Source organism: Micropterus salmoides, unplaced genomic scaffold (genome assembly GCF_014851395.1).
Source record: "Micropterus salmoides isolate LMB-PRFRI ecotype aquatic unplaced genomic scaffold, ASM1485139v1 Ms_hic_scaffold_2086, whole genome shotgun sequence".
Taxonomy (NCBI): domain Eukaryota; kingdom Metazoa; phylum Chordata; class Actinopteri; order Centrarchiformes; family Centrarchidae; genus Micropterus; species Micropterus salmoides.
This window is the reverse complement of record NW_024041247.1, coordinates 1-16,422: the sequence shown is the minus strand read 5'-3', so window position 1 is coordinate 16,422 and position 16,422 is coordinate 1. Positions and strand designations below refer to the sequence as shown.

Below are 16,422 nucleotides of genomic sequence, written 5' to 3'. Positions count from 1 at the left end.
TGTCCTTACCTCACTCTCAACTACAAGCACATCAAAGCCTGTGCGGAAGTAGATTTCACAGTATTTGGCCATAGCTTGGGGACGAGAACCCAACCATGGCAACATCAACATAAGGGGTTTGTTGTATTCGTGGTCTTGGTCCCGACATCCTGAGACTGGAGGTGTTAATTCATTCATGTAGAAAGTGACATTCTTACTAAGGCGGTGGGCAGTAATGCCTCTGCTCAGGGCTGTCCTGCCGAACATAGCAGCTGCTGTCAGGCTTCCCAGCAGATTAAGTGAGACAAGAGTGTCTGCAGAAGAGAAGTAACAAGGGGACAAGGATGAAAAAAAAAAAACGTGGGCGAAAAAATGACAATTGACAAAGAAGCTAGCAGCATTAGCAACCGTTTGCTCATAAAACATTATTAACACAACAAATCATAAACAATGGGCGTGCCTTCCTTTTTGTTTGTTTACAGCTAAATATCTTGGATAATTTCCATAACCCTACCACTAGGGTTGCCAACTGTCCCGTATTAGCCGGGATGTCCCTTATATTAGGCCTAATTGATCTGTCCATACATGACTTCTCTTGTCCCGTTTTTTGACACTGGACACGATACCTGTCATCATCCAATCACAGCCCCCATCTCGCGTTTCTGTAGGCCTGTACGCTAAGTAACGTTAAATGCAGCTACTGTGGAAATGAACAAAATACCAGCAAGTGAAGCCTCGTAGTACATCACACTGTCAAACATGGACTTCAGCACTGACTGTTTTGTTAAGCTAAACCGTGCGTTGTTTCTTGACTGAGATCGCTGAGATAATCACAATCAATGTTTTAGGACCAAAGACTGTTCTATCCTGAATAATCTATCCCTGACTGAAGGTGAGCCTGTGTTTTACTTTTTTGCCACCAATGCCTCAAACAAGGGAAACAGAAAAATGTTTCTAACTATTGTTCCTAACTTGGACTGATCCTCTTTTTTCCTGAATTCTGATTGACTCAACGGCGCTAATCGAAGCAGTTTTGTGATTCCCTTGACATAACCTAAAAACATTTTCACCATAAATTGATGCAGAATAGGCAGGAATTTCAGCAGAATGCAGGAAATTAAGTGTTTAATGCTGCAAATTTGCTGGGGGAGGGACCCCACCAGACCCCACTCTAAGTGGCTCCTTCATTGCTAAAGGAAAACCTACGCTCTTGTTTATTATGAACTTTACTATTCCATACATTATCTAGAATAAAATAAAATAAAATACAGTCTCTGGTTTGACACATATATTCTGTGGGGTAAGACTCCCCAATACATGGTTAGGTTTGGTGAAAATTAAGGCTATCATATCTAATCAGGTTGGCAAGCATCTTGATCACACTGATCTGACCATGATTATTGACTTGGCTTTTCGTCTACACATACATGTGGCTGTTAAACTTTTAAAACAAAAGTCCTTATGATTAAAGAGTCATGACTCTGACCCCTGCGGTGGAATATGAAAAAGAAGGACTAAAATGAGACGACCTCTGAATCTCACTCCAAACTAAATTGAAAAGTTGGCATAAGCTATTATTAAACCTACCAAATATTTCATTAAGAGATTAGCTATGCCAAATACAATGTAAACTCACACAAAACCATACCCGTACTGCTGCAGCAGGTAAATTTTTGTCCCTTATTTCATAGTTACAAAGTTGGCAACACTACCTACGATCCTTAACACCTTAACTCACCTAACTTGTTCCAGCTATTAACGTTAGATTTGGCAATGTGTTAAGAGAACAGGTAAGTTAACGATAGCTTGTGATCAACATTCTAGTTAGTTTAACTTAATATTATATTCTCCTACACGTTAATAAACGTTACAAACCTTAATATTACGTTAAACACATGTTTCACAGATAAGTTAGCCGAATAACTCTTTGCTGGGGTTGTTTTTACCCGTTCTTAGATAACACATTACATTATATTACACATTACATACCAAATGAACTATAATTTAGAAGTCTATGAAGATTCTCAGTCATCCAGGTCATAGTTATCCAACGAAGGTTAAAATGAAGTCCAGTTGCCCTTCACTTTAACCTTCGTTGGATATAATTTAGAAGAACGCTAACGTTAATTTAACTTTACATCAACCTTAAAACTGTTTGTAACGACATTTACTCGCTAAATTACTGCTGTGTCGTTCACTTTCATTTGTAACGTTACGTTCCAGCACATAGGTCAACTCAACGGTTGTTTTAAACGTGATGTAACGTTATATATAACGTTAAGCCCCTAACTTCATTCTTTCTGGTGTTAAGTTTTACTAACCTGATGTCGTTTTTTTGCCAGTTATGCTCTATTGAATGAGGAGTAAAGGTCAGCTAAGTTAACAAAGATAAGAGCAGAGCCTCTGTTAATCAGAAACTATCAACAAGTCTGCTCCGGCATTTCCTAGCTTCCCCGCGCCTTCTTCCTCTATTGTTTCCAATTTGCAGCTAGTTGCATCTCAGGCGATCTGCTGCCCTCCTTCGGACGAAAAGCGCTCCGCAAACAAACAAACTAAAAGCTAAAAACACTTTTCTTCTTCTTCTTTGTTAGGTTTTATGGTAGGAGGCCACCAGCGTGTCTGACAGGTTACCCAGTAACGTTATTTAATCTTGTGTAATAGCCTACTGCTAATCACAGTGTGCCATTCTGCAATGGGGTTTGGCTCCTGAGTTGTTGAAAATCCCTCTAGGCTGTGTAGGCCTATCTTTATCTATCCACAATAGGCTACTACTCACTAAACACAAACTTAAAAGGTAGTGAAATAGCCCTGTATTCCCTAACAGAAACATCAAGATCACATAACTTTCAAGGATTATACAGTGCCTAATGAGTTTATGGTGACTTTATCAAAGGCCCACGTTTTGGTATTTGTTTTCATGTTGATTTGGTCTATCAGTATTTGTCCATACATATTGACATAGGCTATTTCATTTGACTGTGGCTGTGATTTTGTCTATGTTAACCCCTTATCCCTTAAAATTAATAAACATGTAGGCTTAAATTTGGGGATAAAATTTACAAGGAATTATGTTTGTTATGTTTAATTGTATGTGTCCTCACTATCTATCTCTGTTCTCGATATACAGCATGTAACTTTAGCTTATCCACACCCTTTATCCTAACCAGGGCCATGGCTTGTTTTTATCCTCCTTGCTTATGCAGCTTTGTTTCTGTGTCTTGTCCTGACTGTCCACATTCCCAGCTGGACCCCAGTCCCTGCTGACTTTGTCTTGTTGGAGGATGACTTGTCTAAACAGAAACCAGTTGCCCAATGAATTAGGATAGCAAGTGTGAGGCGGCAATAATTTGGCCGTGTCCCTCTCTGAGCTCATATGTTTGGCCTGTCATTGTTCCTTTCCAGTCCCTTTAGTTACGGCTGGGTTGGTGCTTTCCTGTGTCCTCATCAGACAGTGAGTTAACCACAGCCCTCGGGAAGTTCCTATCTTCATCACTAACTGACTGTCTAAATGATCTGAAACAGCCCTCGCTGGCTTTCAATCTGTGTTTATGTGCCTCTGAATCTCATTGTAATGAGCATAGGCATTATTTTATCCTGCAAGCAGACGCTTGTGCGAAGGCAAGATGAAATTTAGGAGACAGCTGGTAAACTGCTCTCTTCATCATTGGCTGTGGTATTTTCTGTCACAGCCAACATTATTATTGGCATGCAGAACCAGCCTTTATGTCTTTGTGTTTTGTGCTAAATATATGTTTGGCAGATTTATTTGGGATGCAGTTTGATCCATATTTATCAACATTGTTTGGATAGAAGAAGAGCCAATGTGCATTTGCCAGAATGCTCACGCAACAGTAATTAACCTGGCTTGAGAAACCCTTTGCCTTGCCAATTCAGCAATGGTCAGTGGAGAGTTTAAAGCACAACTTTTCAGATCCTTACATCAACCAGGCAGAGACAGTATATAAGCCTGACTGTGCTTCAGACTCTGTGACTCTAAATGCATCCACAGGTATGTGGATCAGTGTCTATTTTAGAACCATCCTTGGGAATTGAATTAGGCCATGAGGCTACTGGATTTCCCCCATTGGGTAAAAACAGCACACATGGACAGTTTTGATAACACTGGGAGGAGGAAAATAAAGAATGGAGTAACATGGCACCATCAGAGAGAGATCGTTCATGTCAAAGGCTCTTGCAACAATAATTGACATGGTGACAAGGTCACGAGTACAAATTAGGGACTTAAGGTTTGTAATTCTTTGTTAAATAGTGCATTCACTTGTTTCAGAGGTACTGTACGTATATAAGCATAGAAGTAACTATAATGCATTATGCATGTATGCTATTCAAAGACAATGTTCTGCTTCTTCTACTGTTCATGACATGTTTCAAACTGTGATGTCTACTTTAAGAAGAAGGGCACAGCATGAGTTGTAAATTACAGTCAATAGCATGTATTGATCTGTAGCTCTGATTAGTTCAGTGCAGGGTACAGCCTGTTTGTTGGTTTATTAGCGTGCTTTGGCCCCTTTGACATATTTATGCATTTTCCTTTTTTTCTCCTTCTTTTCCTTTTTTCTTTTCTTTCCTTTCCTGTTCTTCTCTTCTCTTCACATACTAAACATCACAAACTGTGCATCATACACACCAGAGGGATGTGTTTAATGGAATGTGGGGAACAGAAACAGCAGTAAGGTTCCTGTGCAGCTACAAAAGAGATGATACCGAGTGTGGTGTGGATGATGCCTCCCATTTAGGAGAATGGGGTCGTGCAAACAGTCAAACTCACTGTCAGTTCAGTGCAGCAGCAGAGTGAGAGACAGTGGGGGGTGTCTCCAGGAGGTGGGGTCTGTCCCATTTGTCGACTGCCTGATGGAGAGAAGAGGGGCACAGCACAGTGAGTATGAGAGGACACGGAGTGCTACGCAGCGAGAGACTGCAGGCATGCAGCATATATGTTTAAAGAGGCTGCAGCAGAGCGGGCTGTTGATGAGGTAAGAAAGCTGAAACAAGACTGGCTACAAGAAAGCAGTTGTGTACTTAATGTCTCTTTGTGTGCTGTTATTATGAATGAATCTGCTGCACTCTAATGTTTGTACTGTGTGTGTGTCACAGAAAGGGAGATAGTGTTTTCATATACCTCAGTGGAACGCTTTTCATGTACAATATTTGCATTGCAATCCATGTGCAGAGATTCAATCTATTTACTGCAGATAGCCCCTGGAATACACAGTGTTTGATGAGCGATTGCACAGATTGTGCCTTGATTGTGATGTGCTTTTATTTCCCTCCAGGTGTGTTAAGCATGAGATCCCTAGAGACCTGAGGTTAAAGATCTGTCAAACATGTGACAGTGCCCCTCAAAACCTACAGCATGTGACTTTGCGGTGGAGTTTGTAGACTCTCACCATGCTCTCTCTGTGGAATCTGTATCTTCTCCTGCCCCTCTCCGTGCCTCATTCACTACATGTCATTGCCTTTACTGGAGAGAATGGCAAGGAAACACGACAGGCAGACACTGACACAGCGGCACAGCGTCTCACACAGCCCCCACAGAGACCTCACGGATCTGGTTTAGCACCGGGCAATGTTGACTCCCTTGGTCTACCTTTGAGTTGGCCATTATCGTCATCTGAGGGATCAGATAGACAAGGCGTGATTGGTGAATACGGTGATTTAGAGGAGAGCACAGAGTCATCTATTTTGTACCCTAATGAGAAGGGACGTATCATATCCACACCCACAGATAGAGCTATAGATGATGCTACCTCCTACAAGAACACACTGACTTTAGCAGGAGGAGTATCACCTCAACTTACCCAGGAACAAATATCAAAGAATGAGTCAGCTGAGACCAGCACGGGATCATTATTGCATTTGACAGAGACTAAAGAGAATCAGCCTACTTTCCCAGTCTCGCAGAATGAGACGACTAATAGCCTGTTACCTTCCTTCAATGGCTCACTTTTATCAAATGAGGACTCCACTTCACTGCTGTCTGCTGAGCCTGAGCCCAGCCCTGAGCGCCCCACTCCACCAGTAGCCACTAGCAGTTGGGGATGGACCAAGGGCCCTTCTGTTATCACACGGGAAAAGACACAGGAGGGGACTGTCCCAGTGAAAGAGACCGGAGATGGATTGATTGATATGACGGATCGTATTTTAAACAGAGGAGCTGTCACCGTGGAGGCAGATAAAAGTAAGAGTCCTCGGCATTAAATATATTTGGAGCATCCACCATTTACTAAACCTGACACCAATCACAGTTTACACGTGTCACTTATGGTCTATTGTGAATACTAGGATTGATAGTGTTGCCCTCATGAAATACCTGAAACAAGAGCAACAAGACTCCAAGTCTATTTGTGACTGTAGTGTTTGTGATATGTATTCTGCTGGCAGACACAGTTGTTTTACATTCACAGAATGTTTTGTATCACTTTACTCCCCTAAGCTTTGACTCTCCTCAAAAATCTCTCCCTAACTCTTCCCCAACCCTCTCTCCCCTGTCTTGCTCTCTGAGTTCTTTTATCATATATTCTCCCACTCATTCCTCCACTATCCTGTTAATGTAGTAGGGGTACATTCCCATCGCAGTTCATTAACCACAATAGAAGGTTACTGGATAATGTGGTGCACATACATACAGAATTTGCTATGCAATCACACACAGTGCCACTCACTTGTCAAAGTAAATGATGTGTCCACAAGCATGGGGAGGGGGGTCTTTTACAACAGTGTGAGAAATGACTCTTCCTCAAGCTGCCTATGCGTTTAATACCAGACACAAATTTCAGCCTGTATGTTGAGTTGTTGTTTATTGTCAAGAGGACCTTCAAGTCAAGATGTCATTTTTTAGATTTTATAACGCACACTGTGAAAATCGCTCAAAAGGTCTTACAAGGTCTTTCACTGTTTGCCGCTTCCATATTGACACAATCAATTCACGACTAATGGAGGACCAGAAATAGGACACATTCCACTTATAACCAGTAGGTCCCCTGATTCGGGTGGCTCCATACAGCTTGCTCTGAACATTCTTTCACCAGAGAATGAGATGCTTACATTATTCATTGGTTACACAGTCAGATATGAAAGTGAAATACCTCTGCAGATTATTGTTGCCACATTAATGAAAGCATAACACCTCTTTACCAGGCTTAATAATAGCCACATAAAATGAGAGCAGCAACGAGGTCAATACTGGCTAATCAACACACATCACTCTCTCTTTTACGTGAACACACTACCCATGCTCCCGCTCTCTCTGTGACCCAGTTAGATATTCCCAGTCACAAGCCTGCTCTGTTTTATTATGGATTAACTGCACACATGGCAGATTCTCCACTGCTCTCTTTTTGGACAAAAAAAACTATGGATGACTTTGGCCTGTATTCATTGATTAGATTATTAAGTTGTTATACTATGTTCATTGGTAAATTAATGTGATTATAATTAAAATTGCCAATTAATAACTCAAGACCAAAAATATAAGAGAACATAACCACACAAGCAGTGACGTGAAGCTGTATACTGGGCACAGCACACATGCTAACACACTAAAGTAAGATGATGAATATGTTAAACATTACCTGCAGAATATTTTAGCATGTTAGCATGCGCTGTCCATTTGCCAGTTACAAATGTCTATATTTAAAATTTCTGTTGACACAACAAATAAGTTGGTAATGTTTTTATTATTATTTTATTGTATTGTGTTACAGGTGACTCCAAGGATGATGACCTGCGTGTCTCAAAGACCAGTAGCACACTCTCGCTTGATGGTAACATGGACACATCCACCACAGCCTGCAAAACACCAAACCAGTCCTGGACTCCCACCTACCAAGATGATTTTACTCCCAGCGAGTCCCTGCGCCCTTCTCTTGCTCTCAGCCCCGCCCTTTTCGTCCCTCTGTATTCGGACTGGAATTCTGCCCTCGCCACATGGGGATTTGCATGGGAAGCACACATCTATGGCCTGGGGTCTGTCTTCACTGTGTTTGGCCTAATCTCTGTGGTCTGCCTGTTAGGCCTGCCCCTGCGGTGTCCCCCAGGTAGCTCCTACTTCACCTTGCTGCACTTGTTCCTCTTGGCATTTGCAGGGATCCAAGCTTTCTGTTTGCTATATGATGCTTACAGTCACCAAGATCGTCTCCCCCCTCTGGGCTCTCTGCTGCTCTCTGAGCTTCCCTTCCCCTGTTTGATCTCAGCCTTTTCCCTTGCCTTCCTCCTTCTTTCCTTGCGCTCACGCATGCATCTTTCGCTCCCACTTGCTAATTCCACCTCATTCTCAGCCTTGCCCAAACCTTGCCTGTTACTGTGTATGTCCCTGTTGTATTCTGGCATCTCTCTGGGGTGTGTTGGCATGCTCCAGCTCTTCCACAGCCTCCCCACTGGAATTCTGCTATTCCCTCAGGGTGTGTTTGTGTGTCTCACCATCTTTCTCTCATGCTCCTACCTCATCTTCTACTGCTTAATACAAGTCAACACTAAACACATGTACAGGCTGAATGACAATGGAGAGAGTGGAGAATCTCCTGAGGTGATGCGACCTGCAAGGTGCCCCTTTGCTAAAGGGGAGGACTGGAGTAGGGCAGCTGGAGCTGGAGTTGGGGCTTCATTGTGCTTGTTAGGATGTGGAGGCCTCCAGCTTTATGGGATCCTGCATGCCCTTGGTTTGGGCGGCGTTGGTGGCTATGGGTTCCAGCCCTGGCCCTGGTGGGCTACCAGGTGGGCTGCAGGCTCTGTGAGGCTGGGGTGTGTCTAGGTTTGTCTCTCATTGGTACACACCCTCTATTCTGTCACAACTCCTCCTCTATGAAGACCATAACTCATCCTCGGCCAGGATCTTGGTCCCGCCTCTCCTGCAGCTCCCCTTCGCGAGGGCTCACCCTGCCCTCTCAGGGAGGTGCAAATACTCTCTCCTCTCATGATTCCTGGTCCCAGGGTAAGCAGGAAAAGCTGGTGGTCTGCGATATCATCACTAAGGGACAGTCAGAAGCTCTTCCTCTTTTCTCAGTGGTGGATCCTCCTGGAAATGGGCTAGACTGTGTCCCCAAGTCCGTTCAAACCTGGAACACTGTTCTACCTCTACCTACACCCCCAAGCCCACCACACAAGCCAAAGAATGCAGGTGAGTTTCAGCTATCATCACTGGATAACCTAGGCCTGGAAACTGACTCTACAGTGGATTTGCAGCCCCCATCTCCCATAGACTTGTCCCGCAGCATTGACCAGGCTCTGTTCAGTGAATCCTTATTTTCTCACAGTATCTTTGGTTTGCCAAGACTATTCAATGCTTCTTCCAGCCTCTCTTTGAGCCCTACCCAAGGTACGTCAAAGCAAGGGCCTAGCTCTGTGGAAAACGCCCTCTACCGAACCTCTTCCTGTGGAGACGTGGATCAAGAGGACTTCCTGTCCAGTTCAAGACCCTCCCAGCCACATTGCTCTTTAAAATCTCACAGCAAGCCAACAAAGTCACCAGAGCAATGGGATTGGAAAGGGAGTGTCTCTGGCTCAACCCAGGGTTTGTGCAGCAATCCCAAGGAGACAGGAAAGCTGCGCTCACATCCCTGGGCAAACAGAGGTCAAAGCTTTGCTCAGAGTAGCCTCCCACGAGCAATCCCCCAACTGTCTTACCACAGGCGTTACCGAACCCTGAGCTTAGCCTCCCAGGACAGTCACGGATCGGGCCGGCTGGCAGGGACTAAACACCTGAGTGAAAGCAAACAGCTGGAATGGGATCTGGCTGTACAGGCAGAGTTTGTCAACGTCTGCAGACAAATTGACGCTCTGAGCGTTTGCAGTGACACTATTGAATTGTAGAAAGTTGTAAAAGTCCCGTTGTGACTGGAATGCACATGACATTGTACAGAAATAGCAGACTCTGATTAGGTTACATGGAGGAATTAAAGTATACATCATAAGTTATACAGATGAAAATAGTTACCTGAAGTAATGAAAGAGGAATGGACAATATTATTTTAATGGACCCAACTTATTTTCTATAAATGCTGTACTGTTGATATTATATTATATTCAAAACCTGATTTTAAAGGCTGACTGCATCACACTGTTTTCAGCAACTTCACTAAGCTCTTCTCTTAGTAATGTTTTTTTTGTTTAAATGTTGTGGCAGTATTCTGATGTAAATGCTCATTCCAGTTAGACATTCATGAATGTCAAGGAAAAAATATCTCTTGTTAAAGTGTGCAAATGCTATACAGAAGTTAACTGAAGCAGGAGTATAAATATTTGTATAACTGATATGTTGAGCTTTTTATATATTTGAAGCTATCCTGCAGTAAGAAATTCAAAGAGTCTATGCTAGGAATATAAAGGAGAGCCTTCTTCAATAGGGAGTGGACAAACAATGTTGTACAAAATAGAGTTTCGTTTTACACAGTTGATGTACTGTTGTGTTTTCATGATCGAAAAAGTGAGATGTGCTCAAAAGGACTTAACATATAAAGAGATAAGCCCCTTTGACCTCTTCCCTGTTGTGATTTTGTGTACACAATTTAATCCAGAGTGGTAAACAATATGAGGAAGACTTTAAATTCAAATTCATCAGAGGGAGCTAAACAATTGTAGTCTGTTTGTAATAGGAAAGCATAACAAGTTGCCCACCCACTATCAGCACCTTGCTGACCATTAAGATGTTACTTCATCAGTGGAATAGACATTTTGCATGTAGTAGGCTACTTTTCTCACATGATCATCATATGTTATTATAATGTGTGGCGTAATAAACATGGTAATTCAACGAAAATCCATATACAGTATACACAGGATGAGTGTGTCTTAAATATTTCTGTATTACCTACTTTAGCAAACCATTTTAGCAGCCTGTACCATCAATGAATAAATCTGAGCTTTTTTTTTTAAATTAATAGTGGGTGGCAAACTGTAGTAAGGTTACAAGGGCACAGCACAAGACATTACTAAAAGTATGAAACATGAATAGTGAAGTGGTTGGATTTTGAATATATTGCCCTCTAGTGGTAATGACACAATTACCCGTTTGCAATTGTAAAAACACAGGAGTCAAGATGAGCAATGACTTTTTCCCTCATATTTTTCTGGAAATATGGCAAACATTTTAAACAAAAATTAAAATCCCTGTGTCAATATTATATTTATTCATGCAACACTATTTACAGTAATAATTTTGAAGTCTCAAGGTATGTAATAGAAGAACACAGTTTTTGTACTTTCTGTAACCCTCAAGTAAGAAATTGTCAAATAATTTTGTCAAGAGCTAATTTTTCTTGTTTTCAGGTTATTGCAAAATGAAGATCCAGAGTGTACCAAAGACAGTGAGTACCTCCCAAGAAAATTAATTAATTACATAAAACTGACAAATCAATATTTTGTCTACAGTTCCATAAAGTATAAATAAATACATCCATTGCAATTTGTTTATTACTACCCTACTCCACTGACTCCACAGCACTATTTCACTGAGCCTGCAAAAAAAGGACAAGTTACTACCCACTTACCATAATTAATAATGTGTTTTTGTTAAACATAATTATAGAAGATCACAACATGGCAAGCCAATGTGACTCGCTGTGACTTGCTTTATGAATCTAAAAATGGAGACGGCGTATGGAATGATAATCAGGTAACTGAAAGGTAGAGGGTGGATTGTCTCCTGTCTTGTCACTCGAGAAAATCCACAGTGAGAAATCTGTAGTGAAATTACACATGATCCCTTCTTTAAGCACACATTGTAAAAAGAAATATGTGTAGATGTGAATTAATGCTGATGCTAAGCTTTGGTCTCTTCTGCAACAGTGCAGCACATTCAAAGAGCTCACTAATAAAGGATGAGATTATATGCAGGGCATCCATCATGTAACAGCCAAATTTTCACCTGTCAGAGAAATTACATTGAATTTGCTTAAACGACATGGAAGATAATGAGAACATATTTGTGCTATATATCCTATAGCCCTATATTGAATGTTTCATCCTGGCTCAGTAAGCCACATGGTCATAGGCCAGAAAATGTGACCATAACTACATATAATACTATCATATAATTATTTTACATTTCTGGAATGTGCTTCCATTATCAGCAGAGATATGTCTTAAAGCATTTTAACTTGTATGTTAAACTTCACTTTTAATGAAATAAAATGTTAGCTGTTTAAAACATTATGCCAGAGACATGCTGCTTTTTGTGATGTATCTGACCGCCTGATTTCCTGGAGAGAAAAAAAGTATGTATCTTGTATGATATGTTAAATGAGCATGGAAATATAGGGGTGCACCTATGCAGGGTTTGTTGTATACTCTTCTGTATCAGGGTGCAATTCAGAGACCAATGAGGAGATGGGCATCTCATTAGATTTTTTAAAGTGTATTCCATGAAGGGTTCAAATAGACAGACAAGAACACGAGAGGAGGGCACAGAAAAGCAGGTTGTCTGGTTTTTGTGGATTTGAGTGGGATGTTGTAAAACAACGAGAGCTTTGTGTTTGTGGTTTGATCACATGCTCCCGTGCATCTGCTCATAGCTGCTGGGGTCGGGACGTTAGGTCTTGATCGAGTGTTTCCTGTTCCTCCCGCCTCAGTAAAGTCGCTTCTCGTAACTACACATTGGAAAAAGAAAAGGCAGAGTATAGGCATTTCCTGTGGTGTCATAACATTTAAACCAATATAAGGCAATCTTGGAAAGCGATGAATGAATGAAATAAGATGGAAGTATTATAACCACATGGATGTACTTACATGGCACAAAAGAATATCTAATGTGATAGCATGGGTAAGAGAAGAGGAAGAGAGAAGACAATTTTGATGCCGCTAACCACAGGTAAATTCCATTCCATTTGACAGTGAAAGGTTTCAAAGGGACTGAATACAGTGAAGCTTAGACATGCATTGTTAGTGTCTTTGCTGTTATAAAGAAACTTGGTTGGTCACATATTTAGAGAGGAAAGCGATGATGACAGGCTTCGCCACAGTACCACTGCCACCAAAATATTTAGACAGTAGGGGCTACCAAGGGGGATAAAGAAAAGAGGCATGTACTGTAGTAAGAGGGAGTTGCAGGGGAGGGGGAAAGGTCAGGAGCCAGGGGCCAGGGGTCAGGGGTCAGAGGTCTGACTTACGAGTGTAGGCCATGGACTCCTCCCTCCATTTGAGCAGACATGGTTCTCTTCTCGAACTTCAGTTCTCCAGAGTACATCATCGACCTGGTGCAAAGACCCACAGCTCTTTCTAACGAAAAGCCCTTACACTATAAAACAGTAAACACACACGTGCAATTTCACACTTACCGTAAAATGGACAAACTCTTGGCTCCTATGTCCTGACAGCCATGTTGGATACCAGCAATGAGGTAAGGAGCAAACTTATGGATGGAGCCTTTATCTTGTACTGATCCTGAGACACCTTGAGCCACCTTCACCTTATCTCCCTCGCTGGACACACAAATACAAGTCGCACAGAGTAAGAGATGCATGTGTCGCATATACTTTTTTTTTTTCTAGAATATGTGTTTACACAGCAAAGGACCTCTGTGACCTCACTCCCCACCTGAAGTAGCGTTTCTGACTGTTATTTTTCTCCATGGCATCCAAGGAGCCCATTCCTCTGTACTTTTTCAGACGCACACCATCTGAAAAGAAATATTCTCCCGGAGCTTCAGTGGTTGCGGCGAGCAATGACCCCATCATCACTGAGGGCAGAAATATGACAGGACCAAAAAAAATGTTATGAAGTGATTAAAAGGACAACAGGCAAGGGCAAAAAAAGACGACAACAAAAAAGCAAAACATTTCCGAAAAACAACACTTTTATTATATAAAAGTAGTGTGTTGGTTACACAGTTGGTTAACAGTGAGATCACTAGAGTTGTCTTTCCACATAAAGGTCCACTGAATTCAAATGTGAATCACTATATAAAGACTTATGTAGAAGGAGAACAGGAGAATGCTGCATTTCTCTACCTGTGGATGCTCCCAGGGCTAGAGCCTTCACCACGTGTCCAACAGTCTGAATGCCTCCATCAGCAATTACTGGCACTCCAAATCGTCGGGCATACTCTGCAACCTTGTACACCGAGGTACCTTGGGGCCGTCCACATGCCATCACTGAGGAACAGGAGCACAAACCGGTGTGTTGGTGAAAAATATCCCCAATACAGCTGGGATGAACATTATTATGTTCCCTGCTTTATGTTTATCACATGTAAACTAATAACTTTTTCTAACTTATCCAAGAATTTAAATGCAGTGCTCCTGTGAAAAGATGCAGTTTTGTTGACTTTTTCAAAATACAAGGTTTTATCTTAAAGAAGCAGACGTTCACAGTACCAAACTCGTTGTCTTACCTTCCTGGGTGATACAGATAGAGCCACACCCCATGCCCACCCTCAGGGCGTCCACACCAGCATCTATGAGGTTTTTAGCCTGAGCAGCTGTCACCACTAGAGAGAGACAGACACCAGAAAAGAGCTCAATGTGGGAAATGTGCAATAGGTTAAAGAAAGGTTTTTACACCACAAACGCATAAGAAAGCTCAGAGACAGGAAGAGAGCTCACCATTTCCTCCAACTACCTGTAGTTCAGGATATTTCTGCTTGATGTAGTTTATCATGTTGATTTGATACACTGAGTTTCCTTGGGAGGAATCCTGCTCAAAATGAGAAGTGAAATAGTTTCAAGGAGAGATGAAGCACTTACTTTAAGAAACACTCCACAAGTTTAAATTAAATCAATAAATTAGGTAAATTAGAACAATTCCTATTTAATATAATCATCAACAAGCCCCAAAGCCGCCACATTCATCCTGCCTGTAAGATGTGGACAATTTGACTGTTGAGTGCTATGACATCAGAATCAAATCTTAAACTAACCAATAAGCTCATCAAACCACAGTCAAAACCTACCAGGACTACCACATCCACCCCAGCCTGCATCAGGAGGTCCAGCCGGTATTTGTCGTCATCCCTCGTACCGATAGCGGCTCCGCACAGCAGCTGTTTGCGGGAGTCCTTGGAAGCCAGAGGATAATCTCTGTTCTTCTTCAAGTCAGTCCTAGCAATGATGGCAACCAGCTCATCACTGTCATTCACTATGGGGAGCTTACCTAGGAGAGTGTGAAGCGAGTGAATGAAGAAAGAAAAAAGAAGTATACATATGAGACCAAGTGCTGGTTACATTTGCTCTACAGTAGCAAGACCTACTTCACAGATTTACCTTTTTTGCTGCGTTGCAGTATATCATTAGCCTCTTTTAGAGTGACTCCAGCAGGTGCAACAACCAAATCTTCCCTTTTTGTCATTGCCTGGATCAAAAAGTCGTATATTACTATTCCACCCACTTTTTTTGCATCATACAATTATTGCATATATTGCGTTCTCAAACACATGCACACATAAATACACTGTTATACACCCACCTCCTCCAAGGGTCTGTCATGGTCCTTCTCAGACAGAAAGTCTATATCTCTGGAGGTGATTATGCCGACCAGCTTGCTGCCTCTTGCCAGTCTCTGTAACAGGGATCCCAGAGAAACCGTGGAGTGTCTTCGCCTCAAACACGTCCCCCACTGTGTGTCGGGGACTCATTACCACTGGGTCTGTAATAAAGCCCTGCTCAAATTTCTGGCAAGAACAAAAACCAAGTGTTGAGTGATTAGAGGACATTCAGTGTATATTGTTTTGAAATAACATTATTATTCTGAAAAGGTGTCACAGATCACTTTCTCTGTGTACTTTAAGTTCATTCCTTTGTTGACTTGGTCCGTCTTACCTTGACCTTGCGCACCTCATTGGCCTGGGACTCAGCAGTACAGTTATGATGAATTATTCCAATCCCACCCATCAACTGAAGCCAGCCAATCACAAACACAAGAGCAAAGAAGAAACAACACTGAAAAGGTAACCAAAGCCTTCAGTGCTATTGTGCACTTAGCACTGCGGAGAAGGATGATGCTAAGCTGGGTGTGTGTAAGGTTGAGCACTGTTTGTACTCACTGCCATGGCGATGGCCATGGATGATTCTGTGACTGTATCCATGGGAGATGAAATAAGAGGTGTCTTCAGGGTTATCTTCCTTGTCAATGCAGAGGTTAGATCCTAAACATGGGTTGCATTTGGAAACCAAACATCATCTAATGACCTTAAAACACAAAAACACATATAGCAAAAATATACAGACTATAATCTTAAATGTTTTGCTATGACATACTCTAAATGACAAGTACACAGCTGCAACACATTTGTTAACCAAATGTTAAAATTTATTTTTATTTGTAGTGCAATGGGCCTAAAAGGCAGTCTGGGCACATTAGAGGCTGACTTGTTGAATTCACCTGCTTGACTCTTACATGACGCAGGCGTGTGTCTGTTTTGAACACCTGCTGTCCCACAATAGGCCATGTGACCTAGGCATGAAATTCATTTAATGTCCCAGCAGAGCTTGCAAA

At 41.9% G+C, this 16,422-nt stretch overlaps 1 protein-coding gene and 1 pseudogene across 1 annotated transcript; one reads left to right on the top strand and one right to left on the bottom strand.

Annotated features, from left to right (window-relative positions):
• Window positions 1-150: 150 nt before the first annotated feature.
• On the top strand, window positions 151-10,470 carry LOC119915360 (annotated as a pseudogene).
• Window positions 10,471-11,565: 1,095 nt separating this feature from the next.
• LOC119915359 (inosine-5'-monophosphate dehydrogenase 1a-like) lies at window positions 11,566-16,072 on the bottom strand (the record flags this gene model as incomplete). Its single annotated transcript, XM_038734881.1, is given in 15 exon segments — window positions 11,566-11,573; window positions 12,483-12,581; window positions 12,721-12,737; window positions 13,101-13,184; window positions 13,269-13,412; window positions 13,528-13,669; window positions 13,941-14,084; window positions 14,324-14,419; window positions 14,535-14,625; window positions 14,882-15,081; window positions 15,192-15,279; window positions 15,394-15,475; window positions 15,477-15,598; window positions 15,747-15,821; window positions 15,971-16,072. Coding segments are annotated over 15 exon segments (1,494 nt in total), but the record flags the coding sequence as incomplete, so codon positions are not given.
• Between the last annotated feature and the right edge of the window lie 350 nt (window positions 16,073-16,422).